Source organism: Aquila chrysaetos, chromosome 13, assembly GCF_900496995.4.
Source record: "Aquila chrysaetos chrysaetos chromosome 13, bAquChr1.4, whole genome shotgun sequence".
NCBI classification, from domain to species: domain Eukaryota; kingdom Metazoa; phylum Chordata; class Aves; order Accipitriformes; family Accipitridae; genus Aquila; species Aquila chrysaetos.
The window spans coordinates 31,430,096-31,446,213 of record NC_044016.1 but is presented as its reverse complement, the minus strand read 5'-3'; the positions used below and the strand labels follow the sequence as shown (position 1 = coordinate 31,446,213).

Genomic DNA, 16,118 nt, shown 5'->3' with positions numbered 1-16,118 from the left:
AGCATTTTTTGAGGATGATGTTTGGAAGATAAACTTCATGTGTAAGCCTCAGGTCTGTGATGGTCACTGGTGGATTTTGAAAACTCTGGTTATTGCTGATCTGAATTTAAATTGCTAAGCGCTTTTCCTTCATGCACACAGAAAAACATGCAGTCCGTAACAGATAAGAGAAATATCCTTCCAGGGCATCTAAAGTTTCTTTAGAAATTTCCTCACACATTGTAATTATTCCAACTACAGAAACTCACCATTTTCATCAATGAACACGTGCATTGCATCCACAGATAGCTCATCTTGCACAGACGCCTCAGGTCCACTTATTACTTGCAAGACAGAACTGTCTTGCTGAGAAGTTACCCGGTAGATTATCTGCCTTTGCCTGTTGCCCTGGTAACTTGACACAAAAATGTTTCAAAACTACTATGAGGAACTTTTTTCTTGTTCTCAATAAAACAAAAAGAAAGAGAGGTTAATTAAAAGTTTATGTCATTTCTACTCAGTGAAAGAAAACAGCTTACATCATATCTTTGAAGTACAAAATTGTAAAGTAAACTGGCCTTACAGTGCTGCAAATTTGGCAGACTCTGGTAGCACCGGACTAGTACTAGCACGATCTTGGCTTTGTACATCTGATCTTTCCTGTTTAGGAAGTTGCTCACAGTGCTTTTCTGTTCCCACCACTTCTTCTTTTCTCTCCGTCATCTGGCTATCTGGAAAACAGGGCAGCGAAGTGGAGCCACTCTCTGCACATGACTGTCAAGAGTTTTGTTCATTAACTACTGAACAAAACCATCTAAAAAGAAAAGCTAAAACACTGCAGTAATTACTAGTTTTATGGAAAACGTTAAAATTATTTAAAACAATACAATCACAGAAATCTGGATGAGGAGGTACTCTGACTCAAGGAGGCTGCATGAATGGGTTGTTTCAAGAACAGGCTGTGTGAAGCAAAGGGCAAATGAGACAGAATTTCTGCTTTGCTTCTCCTATTGTTTCAGAAGGAAGCAATCTGTCCCTAACCTAGAATGGTAAGAGGCTGCTTCCTGGGGGCCATAATTTGTTCCCAAGCTGTGTATTCTGACAGCAGAAAAGCAGAAGCACTGGCCCATTCCCCTTTTACAAAAGGGAAAGCAGCACCTTCAAAGGAAATGTAGCTCTTGGACAGGAAAGCAGGTAACTGCCTAATCCCTCTTCCCCACCAGCCACACACCTGATGCAGGACAAATTGGCTAAACAATTTCACAGTAGATTTTCCTATGCTTGGAAAATACAGAACTATAGATTTTAAAATATACATGATGGACTTGTCCAATTTCTACTACTTTGAATACCAACTTGAATACCAATTATATTTATATTACATCTCTACACATGTATGCCATTTACTTAGATATATGTGCACAACTTTCAAGCAGTAGTCTGTTTTAGTTACTAACATTCATGTTGAATAGAGAAACATTTTGCAATTGTGCTTTGACTGTAAACTAAAAAAAATATCTGTTAGGATTTTAAAGTGCAACTAAGACAGTGGTTTCATCACCACCATGTGCAATTGCACAATTAAATGCTTTAAAAAAAAAAAAAAAGTTTTTGTGGTGCTTGTTGGAGATGCTTCAATGAGTCCTGTAGCTTCTTCCACTAAGCAAGGTGTATTGAAATGTACTTACCAGACTTCTTGTAATACTTGCTGTTTAAACGCTTTAGAAATTTAATCATCAAGAAAAAAACCACAGAAATTCCCCACACAAAAAATTCCATTTGTTAAACCGTATTTCCTACCAATACAATTACCATCCTAACCTGCAAAAGTCACCAGTCAAGAAATAGTGGTGTCATAGCTAAGATGGTCTAAGGATAAAACAGATTCAAAGCTTGTAGAGAGACGCAATATCTTTTTATTAGGCCAACTGATATAATTGAAAAAAGCAAACAAACTTTTGGATACGCAGACCTTTCAGATCATCTGTCTTGTTTTCCTCCAACCATATCAGCTGATCTAATAACACATTACTTCTACAAACCAACCTACCTTCAGGAGTTAAGACATCTCTACACCAGTTTCAATTCACAGGACACACCCCTCTAACACCCTAAAGCCTCAGACACTTGCACATGACCACTTTTCACTGCAGACACTTCACACTTACTTTTTTTTTGGGGGGGTAGGGGGGGGTGGGCAGATCCAGAAGTGTAAGAACAACTTTAGTTGTACCACCACATCTTGTCCCAGCAGGTCTCAGCCCTTAATGTGAAGCACAACAAGCAGCACCAAGCCTGAAGAGTCTCACTGGGGCCCCAGACACTCACCAGCCAGAGTACCAGAAGCAAGAGGGAATAGGCAGTAAAGATAAAGACATCGTGTAACTCTTGCTTGGAACAGCAGCGTTCCTTCAGCTTCCACAAGGAAGAAAAAAAAGAATCTCACTACAACACTGCCAATGTTTTGAGTCTTCTGCTCTCTTTCTGTAGCACACGACAGCCAAGGATCCTGACTTCTTGTGCAATACTACAATGAGTGTAAGTTTGGTTAAGGGAAATCTTTTCTATCTGTTGTGCATGGAGACAAAATTCAATAGGTCTTCCAGACCTACTTTCTTCTATTTGGGGGGGGGGGGGGGGGGGGGACACCACTTTTTTCCTTTCCTAATTAAAGATTTAAACTCCATTTTAAGCAGAAACTGTGCCTTATTTGACTGTGGCATTACTGAAGCATTCCCTTAATGATGTAACTGTACCTGAGGGAGGTGATGGAGCCACAGACACCTAATCGAAATCACCTTCCTAAAGGCTTGGGCTATTCAAGCTGTAAGAATAATTGATAGAGATCAGAAACTGTGGTTTAAAAATCTAATTGGTCCCATATTGCCCAAAACTAGCTCTAGGGCTGGAACAATTAAAAAGATTTTTTAACTTGATTATCTAGTGGTTTTAGAAAACGCTGCTCTCTTTTCCATTCCAAACCACAAGCCTTGCAGACTTCTTTTCCCTGCAGTGGTAAAGAGTCATAATAACAAAAATATATACGTGCTGCTTCTTTATAAGCCAATCAGACAACACCATGGTGATGAGCACTTCTAGCACTGGAAAGGTGGGCCATAATGGGTTTGTGACTGATTTTCATGATTATTACTCATTTTCTTCTGAGTGACTTACACCTTCAGTATTTAAATGGAGATAGAGGTGTCTAGACTAGGAGTGTTCTGCCAGGGTACGTAATCAGCTCTACGTCACCAAATGCTCCTTGCATGGAAATTGTGCTGGCAAAGCTCAAGTTACTAGGAAAAACCCTCTCCAAGAGAAAGAGGAGAGTAAAAAGCACAACACGGCAGTGTACCTGCACCTTCCCTGTGGCCTCCTACCGGAGCCATTTACCCCAAGCCACTGCTCCACACGTCTCTGGTGTACACACAGCTGAGCTTGCAGAACCCCCAAGCTCCAACACTGGCTCTGCAAGTAACTTCATAATTTATCTGGAAATTATATGCCACATGACTCAGATATGTGAGGTGTAACTATCAGGATTCATGGCTAAGTCAGGCTTGGGGAAGGGTGATTCAGAACCACAAACAACCACGTTTTGGTCTGTACACCATTTTCGTATTTTGATTGAGCACAAGATACATCCTTTAGTTAGTTATCCTGGTAAAATCCTTATCAAGATAAACATTTCTTGTATGTCCCATATGGGTATAAGATACTTCCTGTAAACATTTTTATCTACACTAAAGAGTTGTAACAGCATAGCAACATTACTTAAAAATGTAACATCCCACCACTGACAAATGAGTTCCTAATTTAAATGCAGTTACACTACCAAAATTTCCTTTGCCATGTAACTTTTTCATTTGTGGAACAGATTTTAGGTATCCCAAATCATCTTTGTAGACAAGCCTTTGGTCCACACTGGGAGGAGGCTGAAAACAGCTTTTAAGTTGAAATAGAGCAGCCTTTGTACATATAGTAATTGCGATAACCAACTGTCAGTGTATCTCAACTTTAAAGTTGCCTTATTATTAAGTAATTGGAATGAAATTTTATTTGTCTGTAACTTTTCTCCAAAATATTTTTACTATTTCGTGCCCTCTCTCCAGAGTCTCCCAGACATTTTTCCTTACCTTTTACTTGTATATCCCTATCCCAATCTCCACAACTCACTCCAGGAAGTTAAAATGCCACTGTTGTCATAATTTCAAATGCCATCTGGTTTGAAATCTGGTCAAGCAGAATTAAGCTAATTAAGCCTGCGTCTCTTCTGTTCATTAATTGCTCTGCTACAGAATCTACTTCCTTCCACAACACTAAGCTCCAAAATAGACAGTTTCACTTTAAAATATATTTGTTGCCCGTTTGGCTGCAGAGATAATTGATTTCAAATTGCTCTATGCTCTTGTTAGTACCAGCATGAAACAAAAGCTCTACAAGTTGTGAACCGTCCCACTCATATCTCTGGAGAATATATCCTAAGGACATTCCCAACCCTTTCTTCACTGACTGCTTTAGCAGAAATATCTAGCTTATGTACTTTATTCTCCACCCAAATTTGCCTATTATGCCACGAATACATTAAAAGAAAAATCTGACATTACAGCTGGTCACCCACCAAACAACAGGAGTGCCCAGGGAACGAGACACAGTCCAAGAACTGCGACGAAAGTTCAACATGGGCACTGAAGAAGCTCATGGGATTATCCATTAATCAGGATTACCACATTAATCCTGAAGCAATAGGAAAAACTAGCCATACTCACTCACAGGACAGGGAGACTTAAGCACAGAAGTAACACGTTCAGAACTATCTCCTAGGCCAGCAGCAAAACTGGGAATAAAATCAAGGGTTTTGAGGTCTCAGGTAAGTAGTCTAATCATTACACCTAACAATTATGTCAGGATACAGACCTCTGAATTAACCTCATAGTTTCTTTAGAGGTGTCAGCCTTTTGTCATCAAACATACTATTACCTCTTTGATTTAAAGACTGAAATTTTAAAATCTTGACCCGCCAAGCCTTACACATCGAGCATTGGATTTAGAAAACTGAGTTCTGCACCCCATTTCCTCCCCATCCAAAGAGGGGCATCAAATGCCACATGGTCCCTCCTCTCTATTTTGAGAGTCAGGGATGGCACACAGCTGCTCCGAGAGAAGAGCTAGCACCTGGCAGGGCTTTGGGTCCTCGGTGCTACCTGCCTGCCAAACTCCCCTGCTGTCACCTCCCACCACGGCTGTCATCTGGGCTGGTGACTCAATGCGCAAGATCCCTCTTCCCTGTGATTATATGGCAGGCGACAGCCCTCTTTCTCACATGCGGGGAAAAAACTGAGCAGTCTAAAAATATCCACAGGAGTATGTTTTAGGTTTTTTTTATAGGAGGAGGGTAATTGCTTGGGATCCAGAAGAACTCACTCGAGGTTGTGGTTTGTGCACTGCCCAGAATGATGAGTACCTTTTCTAAAAAAAGCCTGCAAAACATCTAAATGCAGGCCACGCAGTCCTGGTTTAGGTCCTCCTGCGCCGGTCCCCACCACTCCCATGGCAGACTTTGCTCTCCAGGTGATAACATTGCCTGTCCTAGATTACAAGCCAGTGGTGCCAGAGGGGACATACGTGAGTTTTTGCCCTCCATAAGTCTGATGCGCAGCCGCATTTACTCACCTCCAGACATGTCAGAGGGACCCAAAGCAGCCAATAAACCCAGCTTTCCTTAGGCTTCTCAAAGACTGAAGAAAATTTGCAGTTGCCCTTCAGCAGGCTTTCATTAGGTGGGTGGTGCAAGTTTGATTCAAAACTGAAAGGACACTGGCCTGAAAGTAATTTTTAGCAACAATGTCAATGGTACTTTCTCACGATTTAGAAGAGGTGGGGTGGCAACAGTACAGCTCTTAAGACAGCTTTTTTGTGTCCTGTATTTTAACGCATTAAATCTAGCATCTGTGGTAGCATAAAGCAAGGCTTTAATTTTCTTGTACTGCATTTTACTGAGCTGTCTACTGGCAAAGGCTTATGCGGTCAGGATGGTAACTCTTCTGTTTCCACAGAACTCAAGTTCTGTGAGGGAGCACCCGTAACAGAGACCCATCCATGACATTCCCTCACTTGCAAGACTGTTCTGACGAGGACATGTCCCCGCCTTCTCCAAATTACGCAAAATGTCAGCTTTCTTACACACAGCTCTGAATTTCCAGCTTTCCAGGAATTTGCCAAGTTTCTCACATTGCCTAATAAACACCTTTGTGGAGTGCGTTTCATGCTCATTTGGACCAGGCATCTATTATTAGCTTTTGCCAATTAGGCAGTTTGCAAGGCTAAAAGAACAAAAAACAAAACACAACCAACCTCCTCCCTCAAAACAACAGGCGCATAGCTTGACTTGCTCTGTATTCCCACACACACACGCCTTTTTTTTTTTTTTTTTTGAACAACCACTTTAATGTGGGAATTAGCTTTATTCAGATCTGTTCTAAGATGCTGTTTTGTTAAAGCACATTTGTAATTGCAAGGCTGTAAACAAATTAGAGGCTTTCTCATTGCTAAAATCCAGTCTTACTGTGGGGAAACTGCCAGTAATGACAGTAATTTATTTTGGCAAACAGCACGTTCTGACTCGGCTAGAAAACAAAGCCTACTTGCTCTTAAAAATAACTGCCTTTGAACTACCTCTCCCTAGCTTAAAGAGTTCAGACTGAATCTCCTTTTTCCCACAGCGCCGGTCCGAGGTGCAGGAGACACCTCGCAGCGACAGGAGCCATGGCCGCCATCCCCGCTCCTGCGGGGCAGCCCTCTTCCCGGGCCTGCTCCCTTCCCAGGGTGACACGCGCTGGGCCCACGCTGGAAACGAGCAGGGCCGCTTAATTATACACGCATGCAGCTCAACTTCACCCTCAGACGGGCTTAAGAAAATAGGAAAGTAGGAAATTCAGTTCAGGTCGCTTTAAGTAACAGCTTGGTCTGAGGGAAGAGCAGAATCCTTCTGTTTCTTCCTCGGGATCCAAAGGATTTCAGTAAGAAGAATCTCATTTGCCAGATCTAAAGCACAATAACTACACACACATTAATGAAGTTTTGGGGTTGGGGTTTTTTTTTGGTCACTGTGGAATCTGAGTCTGATTTATTCTGATCACCCACTGCCTGCTTTTATGCAGCAATCTTCCCCATTCATATTACCTCAGGGTACTTGCCTGAAAGCCCTTTCTAGATTAGCTGCACTCTTTCCTTTTTTTTTATTTAAACTTACCTCTGAAATTTTTATCATTTCTCTTTTCCAGCTAAGTCACATCACACCGAAGTCAAATTATCATGTAAATACTCCTTTTTATGGTTGATGAGTAGCAAAAAAAAACCAAAAAAAAACCCCGCAATCTGCTTGCTGCGACCCTCCGTTTCTTGCATGCTGTTGCACAGGGAGGTGACCCCCCGCACCCCGGGGACCTGGCCGGGCTCTCTGGGCTCAGCAATGGATGAGCTGAGCAGGCTCCGGTGAAAAGCAGGGCTTGCTCAGCACACGTACATCTTGGGCAACCACCAAGCACAGGCTGGAGCCAGCCAGGCAGGCTGATAAACTCGATAGAGCAGGACAGAAACTGCTCTGCGCAACAGTCCGAGAAGGCGGGATAGATGGGTAAGACAGACCCGAAGAGAAGCACCAGGCCTAGGAGGAGCAAAATTAGACGAGGGAATGGAGAGGAGGGTAAGTAAGTACAGGAGAAGCGAACGCAAGCTGCGGGGAGGCAACGGGTTTAGGCGAGCTCGGAAAAGCCTAGAAAAGCAACAGTGTGGATTGCTAGGAAGAACAGAGGGAAAGATGAGAGAGAAGCAATATGAAGAGGAAGACAAATAAGGAGGTTGCACAGGAGAGGAGTGGCTAAGCTGAGAAGGGATGAAGGGGGAAGGGAATACACAGAACTAGAAATATAAAGTGAAAAAAAAATGGACGTAAGTGAAAGACACAATGAGCTAAAGGTCTAATGCACCAGATAGGACAGATAGGAGGAAAGACTTAGGAAAGGCAGAGTGAAAGGTAAATGGAATCCACAGGAAAACAACACATCAAGAGGATAAATCTACTTAATTTTTTTAAACAATGTAAAAGTACAAATTTCACATTTGTTTTTAAAAAAGCTGACAAACTTTGAAATCAGCTGCATGTTTTTCATGTAATGGAAGGTTCTTGCAGGAACGAGCCTGGAGAGCAGAGACTCCCTAGAGCCTGTCTACAGCCAGCGCCAAACTGTTCTGCTGAGCGCCATTTTCCTACCTTCCATGCAAAATAGGTATTGAGATTACATCCTCTTAGCCTGTCTTAGAACAGCTTATTATAGGATCTAAGGTAAACTAAACATTTTGGAGAAGCGGAAGATATGGGTTGTCTTTCACTTTGGCCCCGATCTTCTAAACTGATTGCACGGATCACTTGGCAAGTACCCTGAGATTGCACCTGCCTTCACTGCACCATATCTCACATCCTCACAAAACAGTCTGCTAGTTTTGCCTAGAGAGCTGCTAAAGACACTACAAACAATAAATTGGATTGCATATAGGTTTTTAAATTAGCTGACTGAGATTTTTTTTGTTGTTTTAAATAAAGCCCCTTTGATTAAATGGGAACTTGCATGGGAAGATAGCATTTTTCATTAAAGTACTAGGGGCTTTCATTGAAAACAACCACCAAACTTTCCTCCTTAAACCCCAAATATTTTAGTTTTAAGCAACTAAAAATCAAAACTCTTACCTACTGAGAATAAATACATGATTTTTTTCTTTTTTTTTTTTTTTTTAATTATAAACCAACCCACATCTGTACAGGAAGTTTAGGAATACGTGTGTGTACACACATACGTCTTAGCTAAAAGTTGAACCATCACCAGTGACAATTCCAGCTTCCTGCATACCTACAGGCACACACAGATAACTCTTCAACACGCACCTGATAAGATGGGCATCGGCAGGTGTAATGCTATAGCAATACACATTTTTGCAAGATATTTTTGGTATTCCAACAATCCAGCCCTGCCAAATGCATGCTATTCTAGTACAAAATACTAGATACATACCAGACACCTAATAAGGTTAGCATTAGGTTTTCCAAAGGAAAATCTTTAAGAAAATAAAAATATTAAAAAGAACTGCAGCTGACACTATCACACTTTCACTAAATCACCTTGGCCCACCAAGCCCAGCCCTTCCCTGGCCCTATTAGCAAAACCAGTTCTCCTCTGGGAATTTGCCCTACTGCAGATCTCAGGATAAGCTGCTATAAATAATGTAACTAGTCACAACTACTTTATTCCAAAAGAGTTGTAAACCATGCATCATACCTCCAACAAGCCCATTTTCCTTTGTCGTCTCCATTTTGACAGTGGATTGATTAGATGCCTTCAACTTTGAGGTATTAATGGATTCCAGGAGGGAGACAAACTCTAGAAAGTTAGATTCATTGGGCACCTGCCCTTCTTTAGCTTCTAGATCCGATTTAGAAGTTGGTAAGGTCTTTTCTTTGTCAGATACCTCCATGAAATTCTTACTTAATAGCACATCTGTCCCACTGTCTACACTCAGCACCCGCATGTGCCTCTTTTCATGAGCAGTTCTACAGGACTGCGGGTCTAGGTTCTGCAGGTCTTCCTTAGAAGTTAAATCCATGGTCTGGACATTTTCAGAAGCATTCTCCCGATTTGGGTCTGAACAAGTGTTAGTTTCTAAAGGAGTATTTGCTGGGTTGCTGTGTTCCTTTACCGCATCACCCGATTCATAGCCAGAGCATTGGTTGGATGACAGCTCTGCATTTAAAATTTCTGGAGTTCTTTCGCCTTCACTAACTTCTGGGCAAGCCTTACCTTTACTGTCATCAGACAGGTCAAAAGTGATAACGGGGATTCTGAGCTGTTCACTAGTTTTCTGACTTGGCCAACCTGCTGTAACTATACCAGACTCGAGGGCTGAGCTCGTTCTCTCAGTTCCCAGAGCCTTTAGGTGGACAGAGCCCGCTAGGTCACTGAGGGTGGTGTTTGGTGTAGTACTCATTGTGATGACAATTTTAATGGGCTCACATAGCTGGTCTCCAGGAAGAGAGTTGTCCACAACTGCAACAGCGGTCTCACTGTCCGAGCAATCAAGGTCCTCATGGGTATTACCAGCATTGCAAGAACTTTCCACGTGCTTGGGATCTTTGGTTGCAATGGCATTGCACTGTGGGCAGTTACTAGTAAAGCCTGTCTGTGATGATCCATCTGGCAATTTCTCTCTTTTGTAGCTTTTAGGATAACTCAAATGGTCTGAAATAATTGAATTTTCACTGTCCCATGGCTCTGAAGAAATTCCAGTCCTTAAAATATCACCTTGTGATGAAGAAATATTGGAGAAGTTTTTAGCTACATCTCTGTCCACAACAATATCTTGGGATCCATGCTGTCCATATGGCTGTCCGTTCCCTCCTTCTTGATTTATTCCATTACCAGAAAGTGTTTCCATAGCAGCTGGTTTTGTCACTATTGCTGAGGTGGTGGCACCCGAAGCGGAGGTTGTAGAAACAGGTAATAAATCTGCTTTGATACAGGGTGAGGTAGATGAAACTGGTGGTGCAGCCTGGTCTTCTAATACCATAACACCTAACAAAAAAACATATGGGAGTTAGGTCTCACAAACATGAACACTGTACATTATTGAAGTATGACCTTTAGCTAGCAAAATCTGATCCAGAACAAAGGAAGCACAGATGATATAGCTGATTAAAACAGTTCCTAAGCAAGGATCTTTTTTGTTAGCTACATGTGAAATACTATAAAAGCAAGCTGGAATCCTTCCAGGTCAGGACAGGTGTAGCAGCATGTCTATTTAATGTAAATGATCAAAATAGCTCAAGAAACAGCTGAAATCAAAACTAAAACATTTTACAGAATTATCCCCACTTAAGGAGAGATGAAAGAAAGAATAAGCCAGCACGGCAGAAGTTTGTTACATCACTTTGTGCAATTCCTAAATGGTCCCATAGGATATGGTGATCAACCTTAACAAAAAGGAGATAAACTAAAATATATTGAGACATCTCAAGCACCGGACCTGTAGGCAAAGCAAGGTGTGCTGCAGTATATGCTACAGAGCTAAAGGTCAATAATCATAACAGGAGTCTACAGTCAGAAGATGTTTAAGAGCTTTAAGATGCGATCTGAGCATTGGCTTCCTGGTTTAATGCTTTACAGAGGCACAGAGCTTCCCAAGAATGTGGGGGAGAGGCTCTTTCATCTCCCCGTGTCAAAATGGGGGGAGCTACTTGCATGCTCACCAAAAGGCTGCATCCCAAACAGCTTGGCTGACAGCTGAGAAAGCTTAGTCTGTTAAAATTCCCTTGAGATTTTGTTCTCTCGAGCTTTTCCATTCAGCTCCTAACATGAGGCACAACAGAACCTGCCATGGAGATCCTCTGTGCCTTTTTTTTTTTTTTTTTGCGGCAAGCAATGATTAAACAAAGGTTTAAGGGGATTTATAAAGCCTTTAAGATACCTCTGAGATCTTCAATAGTTTCCCGTGTTGGCAGCTCCTAAAAATAAAAAGAAACACACAAAATTAGCATGGGCATTTATTAAATTCATTTGGAAAATGCAATAGCTATCTAATCAAAGGTTAATTACAGCATTGGTAAGTTGCTAACATCACTGAAATTTGGATATGTACCTTGCACAAAATGCAAGGGGTGGGTGAGGGGGATGGTTATAGAACAGTCATGCTCCAAATTGCATCGTTGCAATTGTGTGTGATGTTTGGGGAGGGGAAAAAAAAAAAAAAATCTAAGATTTTTTTTAAAAACGTTTTGCAGGGCCTAATCCAGATACTTTTTTTTTTTTTTTTAATCATTACGGAATACAATGTGCTCGTCTGTTCCACTTTTCCAGCTATGCATTTCCAAAGCACTAAAATGAAAAGTTTAGTCTCCAGTACTTGGTAACAATTTCTCAGTGGAAAACTAGTTGGACATAGCCATTAAATTATCATAGAATCATTCAGATGGCAAGGAAGTTTTGGAGGCCATTTGGTCCAAATCCCCTCCGCCATACACACACACTCAAAGCAGGTACAGTTAGAGCAGGTTGCTCAGGGCCATATCCAGCAGAGCTTTGAATATCTCCAAAGATGGAGATTTCACAACCTCTCTGGACAACCTCTTCCAGTATTTGACCACCCTCTTGGTAGGAGAAAAAAAAAACAACCACCCACACACAAAAACTATTAAATCTAATTGATCTAATTGTAGCTTTCCATGGCTGCAACTTGCAGCCACTGTCTCTTACCCTGTCACTGGGTCCCTCTGAAAAGAGAGTGCTCAGTCTCCGCTGTACCTTACCATTAGGAAGCTGAAGACAGCCATAAGCTCTTCTTCTAGTCTTACAAAAGGTTTTAGCCTTACAAAGGCTAAAACATCCCATCTGCCTGTCCTCATACATCATAAATTCAACAGCCTAAGTGCATAACTAGAAAAAAAGCTAATGGGAAAAATTAATGTGGCTCTTTTCTGGCTGACAGGCACCAAAACCAAAAGGAAATAATTATTATTATACCCTAAAATTTCATGGTGGTATCCTGGCAGCAAGAACAGGAGACTAGGTTTGACAAGACTCAACCTACGTGTTTAGAAGTATGAGACTTGGTTGAGATCCCAAGAAGAAATGGGTTTGCAGAATGGACAAATACCAGAATACTAGGGACTAGGACAGAAACAAGGTGAAAAATATTTTACCTCATAAAAGAAAACTATTAATGTCTGTGAATCATACAGATGCTACAAAAAGGTAAAAACACTCCAGGAAATGAGGAAATAGTTCTCATTCAGATCAGGATTTGAACAGTTTGCAGTAAATAGGGACACGGGGTGGGGGTGGAGGGATATGAAGACAGAATGAAGTATCAAATAGCTACTTATTCAGAGATCACTAACCATCCTCTGCACTGACTGAGACAGGAGTCCTGTAGAAAAAATAGCATGGGATCACATAATTAAAGATTTTATCACCATATACATGGGGAGTAGCTTAAGATTACACAGCATTATTCTGTTCCTTGATTTTTTGAATCTTTAATAACATCTACATACATCCCCTTCATCACTTCATACACTATTGATTTAGAAAGCATGGCCAATGGTATGGAATGCACATACATCTATTTTTAACCTCATGTAGACATCTCCTAGATTTACATAATGTTTTTTATGCTTTGTTTAAATACTCAAGAGATGTGTTGGGTTCGTTTTATAACCATAAGTCTAGTTACAAAACCAAATTATTAACGCTCCAGGAGCGGATCCCTTCTGAGGCAATGAGAGGCTGCTCTGATTGCATTAGCCTCTCCTTTCTCTCAAAGCAGCCAAGAAAACTAGTTGCTCTTGGCAAGCTTTACAAAGGCCATTTGATATCTATAGAGCAGACAGACCCCTCCTAAGAAGTGCAGAATTACATATACCAGTTTCAGCTTTGCAAACCCAAACCTTTAGGACAAGGCTGACCGACAGCAGTGGTATACCTAGTAGATCCACGGAACGACCCTTCCTCCTCAGGGCAGACCTACGCATCAAGTGATCAGAACCTGGCAATACAAAACTCCGTGTGGTAAGCTGTGGACTGCATGAAGTGAAGATATTATTACAGAAAACAGTATACTAACCATTGCTCCAGGTGAGTTCTGCGAGTGCAGAGCCTGTACTCTTGAACTGTCATGAATTGTTTGGGTAGAGTCATTTTGGTTGGTCTCACCGATGACACCATTATCCCTTGTGTTATTGCTGAAAAGGAAGCAAATGAAGAGTAAAGCAATGCTTCTTACCACAGAGGATCACAGTAAGTTTTGGGAAGAAACTGAGGAATAATAGCAGAATAGGAAGAAGTAGCACAGCACAAGGAAGTGACAGCAGGTTTTTCCCCTCCAATGCTAAAAGCACAGAGCTGAAAAATACTGTAACCCCTTTTTGCACCTCCTTCCTCACCAAGGCAACTTGCCAAAAATAAATAAATTAAAACCCCACAGTATAAAATGATTCTGGTGTGTTAGGAAATAGAGGATTGCTATGAGAAATGCAATGACATCTCTTCAAACTCCCTATGTGTATATAATGTCATTTAGCCTGCCTGACATGCACACGGATTTATTGGCACAAAAGGCTGTTTGGGGCTTCTCATTAGACATACAACAGTCAAACACTACTCCTTTCACAATTTTTGCTTTTCACATCCTTTGACTGTACCCTTGTGTACATATTGCTTACCTAACTGCCTGTTTATTTACCATACTCCCATCAAACAACTATTTGAAATGCAATACATAATGTGTATTAATATAACCTTTAGACCACAAAATAAAGTTGTTCCTCTGGTTTTAGCCAAGGCAAACATATGTCCATTACTAATTTCATGTTATAAGACAACTTGTTGATCACTTCCTTTGTGGATGCATTCAACTACCCACTAACTCTTTTTACACATATTTTCTACTAGCTTTTTCATGGATATAAGCAAGAATTTTTGGACAAGGTTTACTAATGAGAACTAACACATGTTCTCTTTCTTGGCTATAACACAACAAAAATTCAGTCAGAAAAAAAATCAACACTATAGTGAAATGTCAAAAAGTGTGGGTTTGGACTTTTTTGTTTGTTTGTAAAGTTGTTGTTTTCAAAAAAACCCTTATTTTAAAACCCTACAGCTCTATATAAACTATAAAATTATTTACCTGGAGGTCTCAGCCACCTTTCCACAATTTTTTTTTTGTAGTTCACTGGCTTTAAAAAATTGTTCAACCAACCCGTCAACTACCAGGGCCTGTTTAGAGAACTTCTGTCATCCATCCAGTCAAAATACTAAGTTCTTTATTTTCTGATCAAGTACTAAATAATAGACTGTTGTGCCTAGGACCTCCTAGGAAGAATAGTTACATGATTTAACACACAAGTTTTAAGTGATTCTACCTCTACTTCTTAGACCAAACAAAGGCAAGATAATGAAAGTTTGCATTCATCTCATCAGCCAGTGAGCTGTCAAGAACTAAAGAGGAATAGAGCTTGAAAGGCATCACCCAATCTAAAATAAAAACCTTGTAAGGTTAGTGACACACATAAGAGGCATTTCTCAGAAGAGTCTCGATGCAGGCAGACCTTGACACTCCCAGCAACGTCACTGCCAGGAGCATACACAGACGTGCATGTGTGAAGACACAGATGAGCAGCAGCATAGAGGTACACAAACAATCTTGATACTACTTAGCTTCCACAGAGCTAGCAGTAGCGACTGCAAATGCACCAAAAAATACCCAAAGTTCTTTTATACAGAGCTCTCTGTTGAAGCTTGACTGGTAGTTATAACAAACCTACTCAGTTTAAGCTTTGTTTGGACATTTCTATGCTGCCGTCACTGTTGGATGTACCTTATTTCACCATTTTTCACATCTGTCATAACACTTGGGAACACTGGAAGCCTCTTGCCAGCTTCATTTGTTTGTATGACTCAAACTTGAAAAACCAGCAAGAGAGGTCTACATTTATTCCAAAAAGTGTACGGTGGAATATTCTACCTATACAGAAATCTGGAAAATGTCAGTACTAGTCTTTAGTCCAATACTGTTTTTACCTTTAATACCATCTCAACCTGGAAGCAGCCTTACTGACTTTGTGTATTTGCAGCAAAGACATAGTGGTTGACTCCTCAGTAGAAAGGCTGCAAATACCTGACAAATGCCCCTGAGAAATAAAAGCGGTTCTAGCTTTCCTCATGAACAGGACCACAGAAGCAGTCACAATAAAATGTAAAGGGGAAAAGTGACTTACGCATCTAGGTTTGATCCGAGAGGAAAGTTACTACAAGCACACAAAGGCAACATGAGCTCAGGCCTTCAAAGCCGTGATATTAAAGCATTTTCTTTGCCAACGGGTGCGTGCCACTTCTCCTCCTCTTCCCAGCAGGTAAGCACAGCAGGAAGAGGAAAGAGCAAGCATTTAAGACTTCCCCAGAAAACTTCTCCCAGGTTTTCTCCAGGATCTTTTAGCACCTCCCAGACAGGTCTCTTCCTACTGCCTTCACCATGCCCGGCTGCTGCCTCACCCTCTGAATCAGGTGCAGCTCTGCCTGCTTCACCGCAAGCATGCT

At 41.1% G+C, this 16,118-nt stretch overlaps 1 protein-coding gene across 2 annotated transcripts in view; it reads right to left on the bottom strand.

The window, feature by feature from the left end:
* PCNX2 (pecanex 2) overlaps nucleotides 1–16,118 on the bottom strand; it is a 157,968-nt gene that overhangs the window by 135,076 nt on the left and 6,774 nt on the right. The window contains exons 1-6 of one of the 2 annotated variants that reach the window (XM_030036215.2): nucleotides 13,648–13,736; nucleotides 12,923–12,951; nucleotides 11,494–11,530; nucleotides 9,312–10,601; nucleotides 563–710; nucleotides 249–394 (exon numbers count right to left, since the gene is read on the bottom strand). In XM_030036215.2, coding sequence (XP_029892075.1) covers nucleotides 249–394; nucleotides 563–710; nucleotides 9,312–10,601; nucleotides 11,494–11,530; nucleotides 12,923–12,925 — 1,624 coding nt within the window. In that variant the 5' untranslated portion in view covers nucleotides 12,926–12,951; nucleotides 13,648–13,736. Of the gene's footprint in view, nucleotides 1–248; nucleotides 395–562; nucleotides 711–9,311; nucleotides 10,602–11,493; nucleotides 11,531–12,922; nucleotides 12,952–13,647; nucleotides 13,766–16,118 lie in introns of those variants that run through there. The other variant, XM_030036214.2, reaches the window with a different exon arrangement.